At 61.0% G+C, this 16,147-nt stretch overlaps 1 protein-coding gene across 1 annotated transcript in view; it reads left to right on the plus strand.

Moving 5' to 3' along the window:
- The window catches only part of Col23a1 (collagen type XXIII alpha 1 chain), a gene marked incomplete at its 5' end in the record, with an annotated part of 260,362 nt that extends 244,215 nt beyond the window's left edge, over nucleotides 1–16,147 (plus strand). Inside the window, 21 exons of the mRNA XM_004629433.2 lie at nucleotides 1,480–1,596; nucleotides 2,259–2,294; nucleotides 2,636–2,662; nucleotides 4,270–4,296; nucleotides 4,749–4,802; nucleotides 5,111–5,173; nucleotides 5,442–5,486; nucleotides 6,312–6,389; nucleotides 7,681–7,734; nucleotides 8,284–8,328; nucleotides 8,848–8,937; nucleotides 9,713–9,775; nucleotides 10,013–10,069; nucleotides 10,266–10,292; nucleotides 11,014–11,076; nucleotides 11,161–11,214; nucleotides 11,392–11,418; nucleotides 13,239–13,292; nucleotides 13,401–13,487; nucleotides 14,920–14,958; nucleotides 15,316–16,147. Coding sequence (XP_004629490.2) covers nucleotides 1,480–1,596; nucleotides 2,259–2,294; nucleotides 2,636–2,662; nucleotides 4,270–4,296; nucleotides 4,749–4,802; nucleotides 5,111–5,173; nucleotides 5,442–5,486; nucleotides 6,312–6,389; nucleotides 7,681–7,734; nucleotides 8,284–8,328; nucleotides 8,848–8,937; nucleotides 9,713–9,775; nucleotides 10,013–10,069; nucleotides 10,266–10,292; nucleotides 11,014–11,076; nucleotides 11,161–11,214; nucleotides 11,392–11,418; nucleotides 13,239–13,292; nucleotides 13,401–13,487; nucleotides 14,920–14,958; nucleotides 15,316–15,318 — 1,110 coding nt within the window. The remainder of the gene's footprint in view (nucleotides 1–1,479; nucleotides 1,597–2,258; nucleotides 2,295–2,635; nucleotides 2,663–4,269; nucleotides 4,297–4,748; nucleotides 4,803–5,110; nucleotides 5,174–5,441; nucleotides 5,487–6,311; nucleotides 6,390–7,680; nucleotides 7,735–8,283; nucleotides 8,329–8,847; nucleotides 8,938–9,712; nucleotides 9,776–10,012; nucleotides 10,070–10,265; nucleotides 10,293–11,013; nucleotides 11,077–11,160; nucleotides 11,215–11,391; nucleotides 11,419–13,238; nucleotides 13,293–13,400; nucleotides 13,488–14,919; nucleotides 14,959–15,315) is intronic.

Here is a 16,147-nt window from a genome sequence, read left to right on the forward strand (position 1 = left end):
AATTAGCAAGACCCAAAAGCCAAAAAAATTAACAAACACAAAAAAAGGCTAAAAGAAACGAGTTGCCTTGCTGGTCAGAGGGGCTCGGCCCCTAGCTCTGTAGTCCGAGGCGACTGCCCTCTCACTCCAGCCTCCTCTGCACAGTGCGGCCGCAGGGGCGCCAGCCAGCACACTGCAGAGGTGGGCAGCTGCTCTCCGAGGTCTTGCTGCCCTGGGCAAGGAGTCTCCTCCCTTTCTGGTGATGACAGGGTTGGGAGCTCCAGGCCACATGACCAGGTGTGCCCTTACCACGCCCAGTGCCGGGCACACTGCGGGCTTTGCCCCTTTCTGGCAGGGCCTTGGTAAAGGGCTCTGGTGCTGGGGCCCAACCCGATGCTGACACTGGCTCCAAGAGCTGAGACTTGGGGTCACTGCAGGAGCATGTGTGGCACGGCACTGCCTTCTTTTTTAGCTTTTCATTTTGAGGTACTTGTAGACTCACATGCATTTTAGATAAATAGCATTCCATGTGCCCTTGAGCCTGTCATCAGGCTGTTCTCCTGACAGCCCGTGTGGAGACAGAACAGTCCCACGCCCAGGAGGCTGTCGCTGGCACAGCCCACCAGCCTGACCCGGACCTCCCCAGCCATACACGTTCGTCTGTGTGCATGCTCAGTGTGGATTTTGTTCCGTGCAGTGTTCTCTCCCCTGCAGAGTTGGGTGGCGCTGCCCAGGATTCCGTCTGCTGTCCTTGCTTAGCTGTGGGCAGCTCCCTCTTTCCGACTGAATACCAGCAACCCCTCATCTCCCTCTGAACTATTCTGCTGTTCCAAGATGTCACATAAATGTGGGCCTCCCGTGTCCAACCTTGTCAGGCCGGCCTTTTTCACTCAGCATGGTTCCCCCGAGATGCACCCACTTTGTGGCATGTGTCGATGCTTGTCCCTTTCCACTGACGGCTGAGTCGTCCTGTGACACAGACACACTGCAGCTCCTCAAGCTGCACCTCCAGGAGGGCAGGACAGTGGGCTTGTTGCCAGTTTTGGAACTATTGCAAATGACGCTGTTGGGAGCATTCCATACAGGTTTTCATGGAAACACAGGCTTCCACTCCCTGACATAACTCCCAAAGTAGCACTTCCACCACCTTTAACAGGCAGGAATGGACGGGCCGTGAAGGTCTGCCGAGGCACTTGGGCTCCTTCCCAGAAGAAAGGACGCAGGTGCTTTTTCTCACATGAGTTTGTGCCACCTCCTACCTGGGCACCCTCTCTGGGCTTCAGGTGCCAGCGAAGCACAGGTGCTCGAGGTAGGAGGGGTTCTAGTTGGCCACACAGACCACGGAGTAAGACCCATTTCTCCACACGGCAGCAGGGCAGCCTGTGCCATGGAGCCTGCCTCAAGGGCCCAGGACAGGAAGGCACAGGGCTAGCCCATGTTTGGAAGCCCCTCCCCACGAGCTGGGACCCTTGGGCTCACACTAGACCCCATCTTTGTCAGGGAGAACAAGGCCAAGATGGAGCTGCAGGGCCTCCAGGGCCCCCTGGACCCCCTGGGGCACGGGGCCCTCCTGGAGACACGGGAAAAGATGGCCCCAGGGGACCTCAAGGCCTGACGGTAAGAGAAGGCACTGGCCAGAAGCACCTTGGACCGGTGCTCAGTTCACCCAGACCCCTGACTGGTCTCAGCACCAACCCCCACCCAGCCTCAGCACAAACACAACATGAAAGAGTCCAGACCCGCAGCCCTAGTCCAATCAGACTCAGACTCCAGACCCAACCCAAGCCCCACCCAACCCCAAAACCTAACCCTAACCCAGACCCTTAGCTTGCCCAGATCTTGGACCTAACCCCAAGCTGGTCCCTGACCCCAAGCAGGGCTCTCCTCCCAAGCTCCTTTCCCAGTCCAGCCCAGCCCCTGCCAGGTGTTATCCAGCCTCTCTCCTCCCTCCGAAACTGCCTGCAGACAGAGCTCCACCCTGGGGCCAACCCTGACCTTAGCCCAGTCTCTCTCGCCCAGGGCTCACCGAGACTCGCCCTGAAGGTCAGACACGCCAAGCCTACTCCTCTCCCCTCAGCAGCTTACTCGTTAGCAGTGGTCTCCCCAGGCCCCGGCAGCCAGGCCTCCCCTTCCCTGACCAGCACTCCACCCAGCCACTCATCCACTTCCCCCTCTGTCTGTGGACTGGGGAGATGGCCCTGCCTGCCCGGGCGGGCGGGCTGAGGAAGGCGACGGCAGGAGGTGGGGCTTCCGCAGCGCAGCTCTCTCCTGTCTCCTAGGGTCCCAAGGGAGAGCCTGGACAGCTCGGCGAGGTGGTCAGTACCCCAGACCAGCCGCCTTGTCCCACACGGTCCGCGCGTGCGCACGCCTGCCTCCCCGCCCTCAGCAAGCGCGTGGTGGGCGGGACGCCCAGCTGGTAGTCGGTGTCTAGCATCCGGGGGGCGGGGGGGGGGGGGTCTGTGGTCTGCAGCTCACTGCTTGAGCCCCGAACAACAGCTGTGTGAAGCGCTCACAGTCAGTCCAGCATTGGGCAGCGCAGGGCCGCTCCCACCTGGCCCGCCTCTCCTCTGGATGTCGCCCTTTATGGAAAGGAAGGTGATAGGCCAAGTCGCAGCTTCTAGCTTGGTATTTGACACCCTTTCTTCTCTTGTTCCAGGGCCCCAAGGGACCCCCAGGGCCCCAGGTGAGTGCTCCTGTCTGACCTGCTGTGGCCCTGGGGCTGGGAGGACCAATTCTGCAGCCACAGGCTGATGACTGTATCTCCAGGCCTCAGTTTACCCGCCTGTGAATCAGGAGAGCTACAAACCTTTCCTTTGTTAACCTCACATGAGGTGGTGAGGGTTGAATTGTAGAAAGTATATTAGCTGTGTGGGTTTGATGGGCTTTCTGGAGCAGCTGTTGAGTAGGGTAGGGATTTCCGGCATGCCCTCCACGCGTGGCCACTCCCAGCATCCCCCCCAGGGGCACGTGTGGGGTGCAGTCAAGGGGCCCCCCAACGTGTCAGCGCAGCCCAAGGCCCATGACTGGTGCGAGGGCAGTGTGGTGTGGGCTCTCCAGTGTGCGGTAACACGCATCCCCACTGCTGCACCCAACAGGATGCTGGTTGAGTGCCTCGTGCCACCACCGTCCGTGGCATCCTCTTATCCCGCTGCCCTGTGGCTTCTCCTGCCCAGGTGCCACAGTGGGATCACACTGCATGTTGCCTGTCCATGTTGGCGTCGCTGGCGTTGCAGTATGTGTCTGGAGTCCTGCCCTGTCTGTTCTTCGTTTGATCATTTCTTTTCAGGGCTGAATATTACTCCGTTGTTTAAGTACCCATTTGTACTTAGACTTTTCTCTCGTTGCTGCGAAAAAATATCTGATGCCCAAAACTAGGGGAGAAAAGTTTTATTTAGCTCATAGTTAATGGAGATTTCAGTCCATACTTGGCTGGCTCCCAGACAGAGTGGCGCATGGAAGAGGACAGGAGTTCTTGGCGGTGGAAAACAGCAAAAGCAGCAAGACAAAATCCGGGAGCTTGAGAACAAGCCTCCTTCCCCCGACCCCCATATTGCTTGCAGGCTCCCGCCCTGGGGTGGGCGCAGCCCTCACACCCGTAATCCCAGCACTGGACCAGGACTCACCCAAAGGCTTTAGAAGCCGCCCCGCAAGTGCATGAGGCTTTGGGCATCCAGACACCAACCACGACACCATTCCTTTCCCCGCTGACCCACTGGAGGACACCTCGGTGCTTCCAGCCTTGGGCACTTATAAGCACGGAGCTGTTAACATCCAGGCAGCTTTTCATGTGCTCACACGTTTAGCCATGTGGCACTGAAGCCTCCTCGGGCGTCCATGCTCTCCTGCCTTCCCTCCTTGGGGAGCACGGCTGGACAGAGGGCCAGGGGGTTCAAGACCCTGGGCCATGGAGGGACAGCAGAGGATGCACCTCCAGCCCTGGCGTTGGGGCCTTCTCTTGGCCACGGCCACATGGCCCTCTGAGCCACAGGAGTCTCCTATCCACTTTTAAGAGCAGAGCTCTTCTTGAGTCACAGAGTGGACAAGGCTGTGGACTCTGCCACCCGCTGGGGTCCAGGCTGGTGCTGACTGAGCTGTGGGTTCTTTTTTTTTTTTTTTTTTGGTGGAACCGGGGATTGAATTCAGGCCCTTGCACTTGCCAGGCAAGTGCTTATTCTACTGAGCCATCTCCCCGGCCCTGGGCTGTGGGTTCTGCCCGCACCAGAAGAGAAAGGTCGGGCACAGAACACTGCTGTGGCTCTGACCCCCTCGCCCTCTCCTGTCCTCCTTCAGGGTGAGCCCGGCACTCCCGGAAAGAAGGTGAGGGCCCTGCAGAGCTTCGAACCACTGGCAGGCAGGCTCCTCTCCCCAGCCCGTGCTAGCTGGGCTGCCCACCTGAGCCTCAGCAGCAGCAGCAGAATCCCCTCCATTTGTCACATGCTTCTTTCCCTTCCTCATCACACTTCCGGGCCAGGACAGTGGTCCCTAAGTGTGGGCCAGCCCAGCAGCACCCGATGACCTGAGGAAATGTAGAAATACACATGCAGAAACAAACGTGTGTGGGTGCAGGAATGATGTGTGCTCTCTCCCTCACCTGCCCAAGCTGTTTCTGCAAACGCCTGTGGGGCTCACTCTGGCTGGGGGAGGCGGGACAAGGAGGACCTGGCCCCTGCCCCACCCTAGAGGCTGAATGTCCAGTCCTGGAGGGAACTAGTGGGTCTGGCCAGCCTGTCCAGGCCTGACAGCCACAGTCTCAGCCGTTCTCTCTTCAGGGGGAGGACGGGACACCCAGCCAGCCTGGGCTCCCTGGACCCCCAGGGCCCCAGGTAAGTGTGCGACCCTTGCCCAGGAGCCCTGCCTGTGTGCCCCACAGTGGCCACCTGCCCAGTGCCTGTCCTAGCCTTCTCTTGTCTTGGGGAGTGGGCAGTACAGCTCACCCAGGTACTCAGGGCCCATCTCAGCCCCCCGGCTGCTCCCAGCCCCTTGCAAGTCGCCCAGTCCTGGCCAGCCACCTGCAGAGCGGCTCCAGGAGGGGCAGCCATGACCTTAGTGCACCCTCTCAGCCGCCACCTGGGCAGCCCCAGCCCAGCCTCTGTCACTGCTGGTCCCTGCTTGCAGCACTGTTTCATTGCAGGGCGAGCCAGGCAGTGTGGGGCCCCGAGGGCAGGACGGCGTGGATGGCGCCCCAGGACCAAAGGTAACCTTAGCAGGCTCTGCTGTGGTGTAGAAGGCCCACAGCCAGTAGGGCGGGGCTAGGGTTCCACCTCTCACCAGCCCAGCGTGGGCACCTGGGCCCAGAGTCCAAAGAGGCTGCAGCCTGAGCTGGCCAGTGCCAGCTCTGAGCCCCGCCCCAGTAGAGCCTCCCTCCCTTGAGGCCAGCACACAGGGCCTGGCCCTTTCGGGGAGTGGGGCTAAGGGCTATTGCAGGGTCCCTCAGGCCTAGCTGCAACTGTGCTTCTCCACAGGGGGATCCTGGGCCTCCAGGCACCGAGGGAGCCACAGGGCCCCGGGTAAGCAGCCTCCTTCTGCTGAGCCAGCCGTGGCACTGGGAGGGGCAAGGAGCTTTGAGCATCTTCTTAGAAACTGTTCCTATCCGTCCTTTTGTATTTCACACCATCGCGTGTGACCCAGTGTTCACATGTGGACGTGCCAGAGTAAGGGTGAGACCCCTCATCACTGAGCTCCTGGGAGCCCTGGTGGCTGCAGGCCTCCCTGACCTCCTCTCTGCAGTCACAGGCAGGCCTTCACCTGGTCACAGGGAAGGGGCCCTGCGTCTCCTCCCCACACAGAGCTCCCCCAGCCCCTGTTGCTCCATCTCTTGTGATCAGCCTGAAGGACCCGGCCTTATGTGGACAGCAGGGTCCCACCCTCAGCTGTGTCACCAGCGTGACCATGTTCCCTGGTGCCCAAGTGCTGGCTTGGCTCCGCTGGCTGGGCACTGGGTCAGCCCAGGGTGTGGGGCTTGTGCAGAGCTGGAGAGCTCCATGCGTGTGGCGTGGGTCAGAGCCACGTGGGAAGCAGCCTAACCCTGGCTGTCCCCCCATGAGGGTTTGGCCCTGGCCACACCTTTTGTGGGGTGTGAGGTTCAGGTGTCCAAGAATGTCTGAATTCTTGGGCAGGGGTGACATGGAGTGTGCAGCATGTGCACGTGTACATGTGTGCATACACAAGAACACACAGGGGTCTTGGTGCACACAAGTGCAGCCTGCTGCAGAGGTTGGGAGGGCAGGGCCAGCCATCAGAGTCCCTTGGGAGGAGCCTTGCTGGCAGAGACAGGGACAGCCACCACTCCACACACTAGCACGTCTTCCCGAGTGGCTTCTTCTCTCTCCCAGGGTGCCCCAGGCCTCAAGGGTGAGCAGGGAGACACGGTGGTGATCGACTATGACGGCAGGATCCTGGATGCCCTGCAGGTAGTGCTCATGGGGCCCGGGATGCCCCTTGAGATCAAGGCTCTGAGAGAATTAACCTGGCTGTCTTCCTGGGATGGGGCAGCACAGCATGCAGACCTCTGTCTCCTTGGTGCCTGAAACCATAATCAGTGCTGTGGGGACCCTTGTGCAGTGTAGGGTGGGGCCCTGAGGTCCCCAAAGGCAGAGTATTTCCTGAGGCCAGAACCAGCAGTGTCTCCAAGCCCTGCTGGGGACCACTAGGGACAAGAGGACAAAGCCTGTCCCAGGAACCCGGGGACACATGTGCCCTCTGAGCCTTGCCCAGGGACTGGCAAACTGGGACCCACCACAGAGACAGGCTGGGCGCCAGCTGCTCATGGGCACCAGGGAAAGGAGCTGGGTGGGCAGGAGGTGGGTGTTGGTCCCTGAGCCCAGCTTCAGTTAGTTGCAGCTGTGCCTCACCAGGCTTGAGGAAACACAGGTAGATGGTCATGGGGCCAGGCAGGCCTGCGCAATGTGATGGACGTGACATGGCTCAGGGCGTGCATGTGTATGGGGTAGCCCGGGTGGCCAGGATGGGTGAGAAAAGCCCTGTGAGTTGCAGGGAAGCTGGTCGTAGGATGCTGGCTGCCTGACTGCCTCAATGTGATGGCAGCAGGCAGCCTTGAGTAGGGGAAGAAAGCAGAGACGGGAGGAGAGCAGCTCAGGAGTGTCAGGGAGCCCACCAGAGAGGTGGGTGCGGGGCCCAGACCTAGAGATAGCAGGAAGAATAGAATGAAGTAAGACCTGGACATCTGAGAGGTCAGCAGGAGGGCAGGCTGGGAGAGGTGGTTGGGGGCGAGGACCAGAGCTTGATGGCCAAGTCCTTTAGAAGCTGCTAAGCCATGGTGAGTCAGGACCAGTGCCTGGGCACGGGCCCGACCTTGTGGGCCCCAAGACCCCATCGCTTGCCTGTGCGACCGAGGCGGCAGGGACAAAACCAGTCAGAACTCACGAGGCAGGCAGACGAGACAGGACATGGACAGGCTGCTGTGCAGGGAGATCGCTGCTGGCCCTGGTGCCAGTTGGGGTCACACTCGCTTTGAGCACTGATAAGGAGCCACCACAGAGCCTTGAGCAGGAGCACGTTTGGACTGAGGACTGTGGGCTGCGGCCCCAGAGGGCCCAAGAGCTTAGTCACTGCCGGCCGTCACCTCGCTGGCCTCTTCCAGCCTGCTAGGCAGGGCCAGGCTTGGGGCTCAGCTGCATGCACAGGGCTGCAGCCCAGATGGAGAGGGTTCTGCCAACCACTGACATTTGACTCTGCACACAGGGTCCTCCAGGGCCGCAGGGAGCCCCAGGGCCTCCAGGGAGCCCCGGAGCCAAGGTCAGTACAAGTGCAGCTACACGGTCCCTGGGACCCGGTGTCCTCCTGCCTGTCCCCTCTGCCAGCTCCTCCAGCCCCTGACTCCCTCCTGCTTCCAGCCTGAGTTCTGGGGCCCCCTTCTAGCCAAAGCAAGTACCCTTTGCAAGCCCCTGGTGCCTGCCCACTGCCCAGCCCTAAGTCTCCTCCCAGGCTGGCTGGCTGAACCTGGATGGGCTAGTGCATCACTGACGCTATGCTATGCCTGTTCCCTGCACCCTCCCAGGTGTCTAGAAAAAAGCCCTGGACTTCGAAGTCAGGCAGGGTCTGGACCCGGCCTCACTGTCCCTGGGTTCTGGGCTCAAGCCTCAGCTTCTAGAACTGTGACCTAACAACCTGGAGGTGACAGCCTCGTATGCAGCTGCCCCTTAAAGCCCAGCAAACAAGGTGGTGGCACCGGACGCCTTGCTGGAAGCCTCTCACCCAGCCAGCAAAGGCCCTTGTCCAGCCCGCTGCCCTGTCTTAGGGTGAGGAAGCTATGTGTCCTTTCGCTGTTGCCCCCTTCCCCTGCAGGGTGAGCTCGGCCTGCCCGGTGCCCCAGGAATCGATGGGGAGAAGGTCTGTGGACGTCCAACCTCCTTGGTGATGCTGGTGCGGGGCGTGGGGTGTGTGTGTGTGTGTGTGTGTGTGTGTGTGTGTGTGTATGTGTGTGTGTGTGTGTCCCACGTAGATGTGCGCATATCCTCCGTGTCACTTGATGCCTGTGAGTGTGTCTACTGCCGGGCCCTACTGGGTGGCACACTTTGGCCAAGACCCGTTGAATGGAGGACAGCTGTGACTCCAAGCCCAGGTACCAGAGCATGGAGTTCAGCCCATGTGTGCCCTAAAGGGGCTGCCCAGGCACACAAGCCACTCCCTCCCTGCCTCAGGCTGCTCCCAAGTCACAGGGAGGTAGCATGGGGATCCCCACTTCTCAATAGCAGCTCCCCCATTGCTTTCAGGCAAGGCTCAGGGCTGCTGGGCTAGAAGTAGGGGCCCCCAGCAGGAAGTGGGAGTCTGGCCTGGTCTGTCCAGTGCAGGGCAAATGGGAAGGGGTGTCCCTGAGCCCCACTGATTCTGTGATCTTGTGGCCTTCAGGGCCCCAAAGGACCAAAAGGAGACGCAGGAGAGCCTGGGCCGGCAGGACCCAAAGGGGAAGCAGGCGAGATGGGCTTATCAGGTCTTCCGGTAGGTGCCGGGCTGGGCCTGCCCACTTGCTAAGCTGGGGGTCCCACTATGAGTGTGTATGCATCCCAGCATGGCTGGTGGGGGCTGCAGGGACAGCAGACAAAGCTCAGGGAAGGACAGGCACAGCTGCAAGGGGACATCCAGCACCTGCCTGGTGGCAGCAAGGTAGCCTCGTGGTTGGGCTGCACTCCCGCCTGAGCTGCCCAGGTTTGCATGTGCTTCATCGCTTCCTGACCCTGGGGACCTTAGACAATGACCTCACCTCCTCTAGCTTCAGTTTCCTCAAAGCTAAAATGGTCATGAGCTGGGCATGGTATGTATGCCTGTAACCCCGGCACTCAGGAAGCTGAGGCAGGACATTGGTGAGTTCAAGGCCAACCGGAGCTACATAGCAAGATGCTAAATTAAAATAAGTAGAATAGGAGTAATAACTCCTGCTCCCGTGAGAGAAGACAGACAAGGCTAAGTGTGGCTGGGTGCAGTGAGCTTGCTGTCACCATGGTCAGATAGGGTGAGTGGCAGTGGGTACCTCTGACCTCTGCCACCACCCACCCTGCAGGTCAGTCAGCAGGAGGCAGCACTGGGCCTTGGCCCTGGGTCCCTGCTTCAGAGCCCAGGTCCCTCGCCTCACCCTCTCACACCTCTGCCCCAGCCAGGGCATATCGTGGCATTCGGAACATTGAGGCTGCAGAGGCAGGGACCAAAGGGGAGGTCACCGAGCACCACGGGTGACTTTAGCAAGGCTGGAAAGGGCTCATGGCCACTCATCCTGCAGGGCACCGACGGCCCCAAGGGAGAGAAGGGAGACTCAGCATCTGAGAGCCTGCAGGAGAGCCCGGTAAGGGGTTCTGGGCCCTGGGGCTCCCCCAGCACCCAGCCCAGGCCCGGAGCGGAGGAGCACCTGGCCTGACCCAGCAGGGCAGTGGAGGACCGAAGGAAGGCCGAAGAAGTCCCTCCACAGGCTGCAGTGGGGGTGGCAGAAGCCCAGCCCAGGGTGGTCTGCCAGTGTGACTCTTGGGAGGGGGCAGGCAAGAGACAGTAGGCAGGGGTGACTAACCCATCTCTGACCTTCCAGGCCCAGATCATAGCAGAAGCAGGGCCCCCTGGACCCCCAGGCCCCCCTGGACCCATGGTAAGAACAGCTTGGCTTTTCAACAGCTGGGGGCCCATGAGGGGGGTGAGCCTGGGCGAGAAGCCAACCCAGGGAGGACAGGAGGCCTCACAGGGGCCAGAGCCAGGGAGTGGCCTGAAGCCGTGAGGCCGCTGCAAGACAGGGCCCTGGCCCCGAACCTGCGCCCGGCTGCCACATCTGACCTCTCTTCCTCCAGGGCCTCCAGGGAATTCAGGGTCCCAAGGTGAGTGGTAGACCCCAAACTGGAACCTGCTGAGTCTTGGGGCTGCAACATGCCCAGGCCTGGACAGTGACCTCCCCGCTGTCCTCAAGCTGTGTGCCGCGTTCCACTCACTACTGCTCAGCCCATCACCCTCATCCCTTGGGCTCACCCACCCCTGCTCTCACACCACCCTGCTCCTTCCAGCAGCTCCAGCTCTCCCTGTACACACATCTTACCACTCAGCTTGGGGTGTGCGCCCTAACATCAGGCTCTCTGTTCTTAATTTTTTCTTTTTTTTTTCCACCATCTTGCCTGGCACAGACAGGTCTTGTTACGCCTGCTCCTCACTCACCCTGGAGGAGGAGAGCTCCTCTCTGACCCCAGCTCCGGGGCTGGGAGGGGACCCAGGCAGCAGAAGCCCAACCTGAGCAGGCGAGCACGTGGCCCAGTGCGACGTGCTGCTGCAGGCTGTTCTGTCCGGGGCTGCCCCAGGTCAGGTCTAGCAGGGGCAACTACTGTCCGGGGCTGGGCCCAAGGCCGGGGCTCAGAAAACTGGTTGGTGGCAGCCGTCGTGCTTCTCGCAGACTCCAGAGAGCCCGCAGATGGGGAAAGAGGGGCACAGAGCCCCGCCCTCCCCGTCACACTCCCTGGAGGAGGCAGCCAGCCCGTCGGGCCCATGCCTGCACGCCTCTCAGGCCCTGCTCTCTGTCCTGCCCACTGACTCATCTGCCCTTCACTACAGGGCTTGGACGGAGCGAAGGGAGAGAAGGGGGAGTCAGGCGAGAGCGGCCCCAGAGGCCCGCCCGTAAGTGTCCCGAGCCTCATCTGCCCCCAAAGGCAGGGCATCTTGTAACTGTCACTCTTTCTGACTGGCTTCTTTGCCACCCAGGGGCCTGTTGGCCCGCCAGGCCTTATTGGGTTGCCAGGAACCAAAGGAGAGAAGGTAAGCCCCTGCCCTGGACGCCCTGTGCAGCCACAGCCCCCAGTGCCCCAGCCCTGGAGGGGCAGCCCCGTAGCTCTGTGGTGCCTGCAGCCAGCCTCCCTGTGCCACACGTGGTCCAGGCATGGGGCTGGCTCCCAGCGCCCCTTCCCAGTGCTCATACCTCTCTCCTCTCCACAGGGCAGACCTGGGGAGCCAGGACTCGATGTAAGTTCTCCGTGGTTCACTGCAAGTGACTGGGTCCCACCCGCGATTTTTCTGCCCTGTGCTGCTCACATGGTCACCTGGCCAGCACAAGTGGCTACTGCTGCCTGGTTCCCTGTGTCCTCTGTGGCAAGCCACGCACAGCCTAGAGCGGTGCTTTGTGGATGGACGATGGGCAGATTATGGATGGATGTTGGACAGTTGATGACAGGATGGATGGAAGGATGGAGGAATGCATGAATGGGTGAGGGGCGGATGGGCCGCACCTGGGTGGGCCAGGGAGGGGTGAATGGGTGGTGCTTGGGTGGGGGGTGGACAGATGAGGCACAGTAGTAGGGGTGTGAGGGGCCCGTGACCAGCCTGTCACAGCACCCTGGGGAGGTCCGAGGCTTTCTCTGGGCCTGCAGTACTGCAGGAAGAGGACAAGGAGAAGCAGTGGCCCAGAGTTGATTGTATTGGGCTTTGATTATGCTGCATTGGTAGAACAGCATAATCAAAACATAGTATAAAATGGTTTAAAGTGACTCATAACTGAAAAGTCCAGACGCTTCACACTTGTACCAAGACACAACTGCACCAACACAACTCAGCCTTTGTTTTGTTGTTGTTTTGAGATAGCGTCTTGTTATGCAGTTCAGGCTGGCCTTGAGCTCACTTTACAGCCCAGGCTGGTCTCGAACTCACAACAGTTCTCCTGCCTCAGCCTCCCCCTGCGTTGGCAAGTGCTGGGATTACAGGCATGTGCCACCATGCCCAGACTTGGTCACCAGCTCAGCACGCCCCAGGGGTGGGACCGGCATGGGATGCAGGATGGAGGATCGAACTCTGGTCCCTGCACTTGCCAACGCAGGCACTTAGTCCACTGAGCTGAGCTATCTTGCCAGCCCTCAATCCAGCCTTTAACTTGCTGCTCTCTGCTGTCCCCAAGTGGGAATCACTGGAGGTGGAGCAAAGCCAGCAGCTCCACCCCTGGGGCTCCCTGGGCCCAGCCCCAGAGGAACGATAGCGCCTCGCTGTGCAGAGACTGCACTCCACCAGGCAGGGGAGGGCCACATGGTGCAGCCCCCAGGCTGCAGGAATTGGATGCCCTCCTGGGCAGGCTCCATCTGTGTCCAGCCTGGAGAGGGAAGAGGGGTGAAGCAGGGTTTCCTCAGTGGACCACCAGGGAGAAGGCATGGGGTGGAGCTACAGAGGCTCCATGGGCCATGCTCACAGTCCCAGCTGCCTTCGTGGCCAGCACCCCAGGTGGCATCTCAAGGGCATGGCCACTTGTTCCACCTGGCAAGTGCAGACCCTCATTCTGCAGAGCAAGCAGCAATCACACACTGCTCAGGGCCTTCCTGAGACCCCCCACTCTTACAGAGCAGCGCTTCTTCGAGAGCCCTGCACCCTGCTTTGCACCTCCCCAGTCCTCTGCCCTCAGCCACCCACCATGAGATACCAGCAAGTAAGGGAACATGGTGAACTCCTGTCCCTGGCACCTGGGATGCAGCCCAGCTCCTAGCGGATGGTTCATTCTGCTGGCTGGCTGGACAGACAAGGGACAGATGACTGTCCACACAGCTCAGCTAAGGCTAATGATCAGAGGCTACCCCTTCTCGATCTGGCAAAGATGGTGACATAGACTGTGTCCCTGGGACTCGCGTACAGGGACAGTGGCCAGCTGCAGAGAAGGCAGAGCTGGCACCCACAGACCTGGCAGCCTAACCTGACGGTCCCAGGAGAAAGGGAGCCATGGCCAGCCAGCTGGGAACTGCAGAGGCAAAGGGGCCAAGCAGTGGACTTCAGCTTTGTCCTCTGGTTAACCTCTGTCTTTCTGTCAGGGCTTCCCTGGACCCCGGGGAGAGAAAGGTGACCAGAGCGAGCGTGGGGAGAAGGTGAGAGGGGGAGGAGGCAGCAGGATGGAGGGGCGGCCATAGGCCATGGGCTACAGGGGACTGTGGAAGTCCAGGACCGTGGTCACCCATCACCCCATTCTCCTGCAGGGAGAGCGAGGCATCCCCGGCCGGAAAGGAATGAAGGGCCAGAAGGGAGAGCCGGGGCCACCAGGCCTAGACCAGCCATGTCCTGTGGTATGTGTCAGAGTTGGACAGGCCCAGCCCAAGCTGAGCTGCAAGTGCCACAGGCCATACCAGCCCCTCACTGGGCGTGTGTTGGGCCACCACAGCCATGTCATGGTCACTTCCAGGACAGTCCCTTCTCTGGAGACAGAGAGCCTGCCAGGGCCACTTTCTCTCCCTTCCTCAGCTCGGGCCAGGCCTGGCATGAGTGGGACCCCATCCTAAGTGAGAGGTACAGAGGGGTGGGCACCCCAGAAGCTGGCAAGTATGACAGTCACAGGCGAGCAGCAGAGGTCAGAGCCAGGGGTGCATGCCCATGACCCCTCTGGGCTCGGGCCAGGCTTCTCTGGAGCCACGTTGCTCCCCCGGACCTCTTTCCCTTGCTCCTCTGCCTCCTGAAGCAGCCTTTGCCTGACCTTAGCTCTTCCCTCCCCTTCCCCAGTGGTTCCTCTCCTGCCTCCCAGTGCCCATTCCAGTGCCTGGCACAGTTTGCATAGGCAGGAGCTCAACATAGACAGGACACTGGCCACCCCACGTAGAAGGCCAGGGAGAGGGTCTCCTGGTAGGACACATTGGGCCCACCCAGTGCCAGTGACCCCAACTGGTCCTCTGGCCTCCATGCCTGGATCCCCCACCTCCATGCAGTAGGAGAGCACCATAGTGAGAAGGCCCAGGGGACAGAGAGGGACCAAGGAAGGCAATCACGGCCAGGGCACAGGGTAGCCAGACTGTCACCCCCCGGTGGTCAGCCTCTGTCTTTGAACAGGATCACACCAGAAGTGGAGGCCGGCAAGGGCCACCTGGCTCCCAGAGCCCAGCGAGGGGCAGTGGGCCCTGCCCTGCGGTAGGCAGCATGGCCAGCTGTGTGCTGTGTGTGCCCTGGCCCTCCTACATGGCTGTGTCCATGCGTGGCTCTGTCCCCTCCCTGCCTGCCCCTGCCTGCCAGTCCGTTCTGCCCTCCACCCTCCCGTTAGTGCCTGGCAGAGGCCATGTGCCCGGTGTCTACGCCTGCCCCTGTGCTTTGGAGTGGAGTAGAGTGTTTCCCACTTGGTCCTCTCCAGGTCATTGCATTCTGTGCCCAGCCCCCAAACCAAAAGGGCACTGCCATGCCCTGACAGCCCTACTACAGGCCAGCGTGCCCCTGAGCCCACCCTGCTTGCTGTTCAAGCCAGCCAGGGGTAGGGACTGGGTTAGAGGCACTGCCTGCTGAGGTCTTCTCCTGCCTGGCCAGAGGCACAGTCACCACTGTGAGGCCACAGAGCCCCAGGGCCAGGGGTGGGCCCTCCTAGCCGGTCCATGTTGGGCACGCACAGGAAGACCTGGAGGCCCCATGGGGCAGCTCCACAGCTGCATCTCCCATGGGGAGATGGGTGGGGTGTGGGGGTGCGGGGGCAGGGAGGCGAGCAGATCCCATCCCTGCCACTCAAATCTCTTCTCTCTCCAGGGACAAGATGGGCTGCCCGTGCCTGGCTGCTGGCATAAGGTACTGTGAGGGTCGACCCCAGGGCGGGTCTGGAGGAATGGGGATAGATCAGAGGGACAGAGGGCAAGTCAGGCTTGGAGCTCTGGAGGTCTGCAGCATCTCACACATCCCTGTCCTGGCCACATGGACACTGGGGCTGTGGTCCTGCATGTTGCATGCCACTGGTCCTGCTGGTCACATGGGGCTGCGTAGGCACCAGCCCAGCCCCTGAAGAGCCACCAGGACCTGCAGAACTCTGTCCCAAGTCCCCACTGAAAGGACAGTGGGACAATAGCACAGGTGGCTCAGTGCTGAGGCAGCGCCAGGTTTCTGGGGATGCCCTGCGCCCTCATCACCTCTTCTCCCCTATTTTGCCAGTGATCCCAGGCCCAGCTCGCCACCTGTACAGATCTGCGTGGACCCTCTTAATTGTAAAAACAAAACAGTAATATATTGATCTTCTGTGGAATGCACCACTATGGCCTAGGACCCTGGAGGGAGCAAGCAGCCTGGCAGTGGCAGAGAGCGAGGCAGGCGGACAGTGTGCGCTGGCGGCACTGCAGGGTCCACTGGCCCCGATGGAGACAACAGTGACAGTGCCTGCTCCGCTTGGGCTGCCGGTCACCTGATTAGCAGACATGGCTGGCCTCCACCTTACAAGAGCTGTGCCCCAAGCCAGAAGCCCGGTCACATTAGATCCAACCAGACGTCACTGCCCCCTCAGCCACAGGTGGCTACCCTGGACCCTGGCTCAGCGGGGCAGGACACGACTGTGGGCGCTTGCCACTGACTAGGGGGCATTCTGTTGAAAGCTCCCGGTGCTGGCCTGGCTTGCTCGGGAAGCTGCAAGAACTTGCGTCCAGGCCCGGCTCTGCGGTTGCTGGCATGGAGAGCCAGCTGCGGGTGCCTGGGGTTCCTGAGCGGCGGTGGACAGTCCAGGTTGGACCAGCTGCTACTGCCTGTGACTTTCCATATCACTCCAACAGACAGGAGCGGGTGCTGCTGCCCCTGAGGAGATGGTCCATCTGGCCCCGAGCCTCCCAGCCAGGACTGTGGGCAGCCTGGCAGCAAGGTGCCTGCTGGCGAGTTGTGCAGATGAAGCGAGGTACAAGGCTGGTCCCGCAGGCCTGCGCAGGGGCTCCCGGCAGCCCAGCCCGAGCTGTCTTCTTCCCCCGTGTAGATGGGTTTGCTCATGTAATAAACACCACCG

The sequence above is a fragment of the Octodon degus genome, unplaced genomic scaffold (assembly GCF_000260255.1).
Source record: "Octodon degus isolate 3935 unplaced genomic scaffold, OctDeg1.0 scaffold00029, whole genome shotgun sequence".
Classification (NCBI taxonomy): domain Eukaryota; kingdom Metazoa; phylum Chordata; class Mammalia; order Rodentia; family Octodontidae; genus Octodon; species Octodon degus.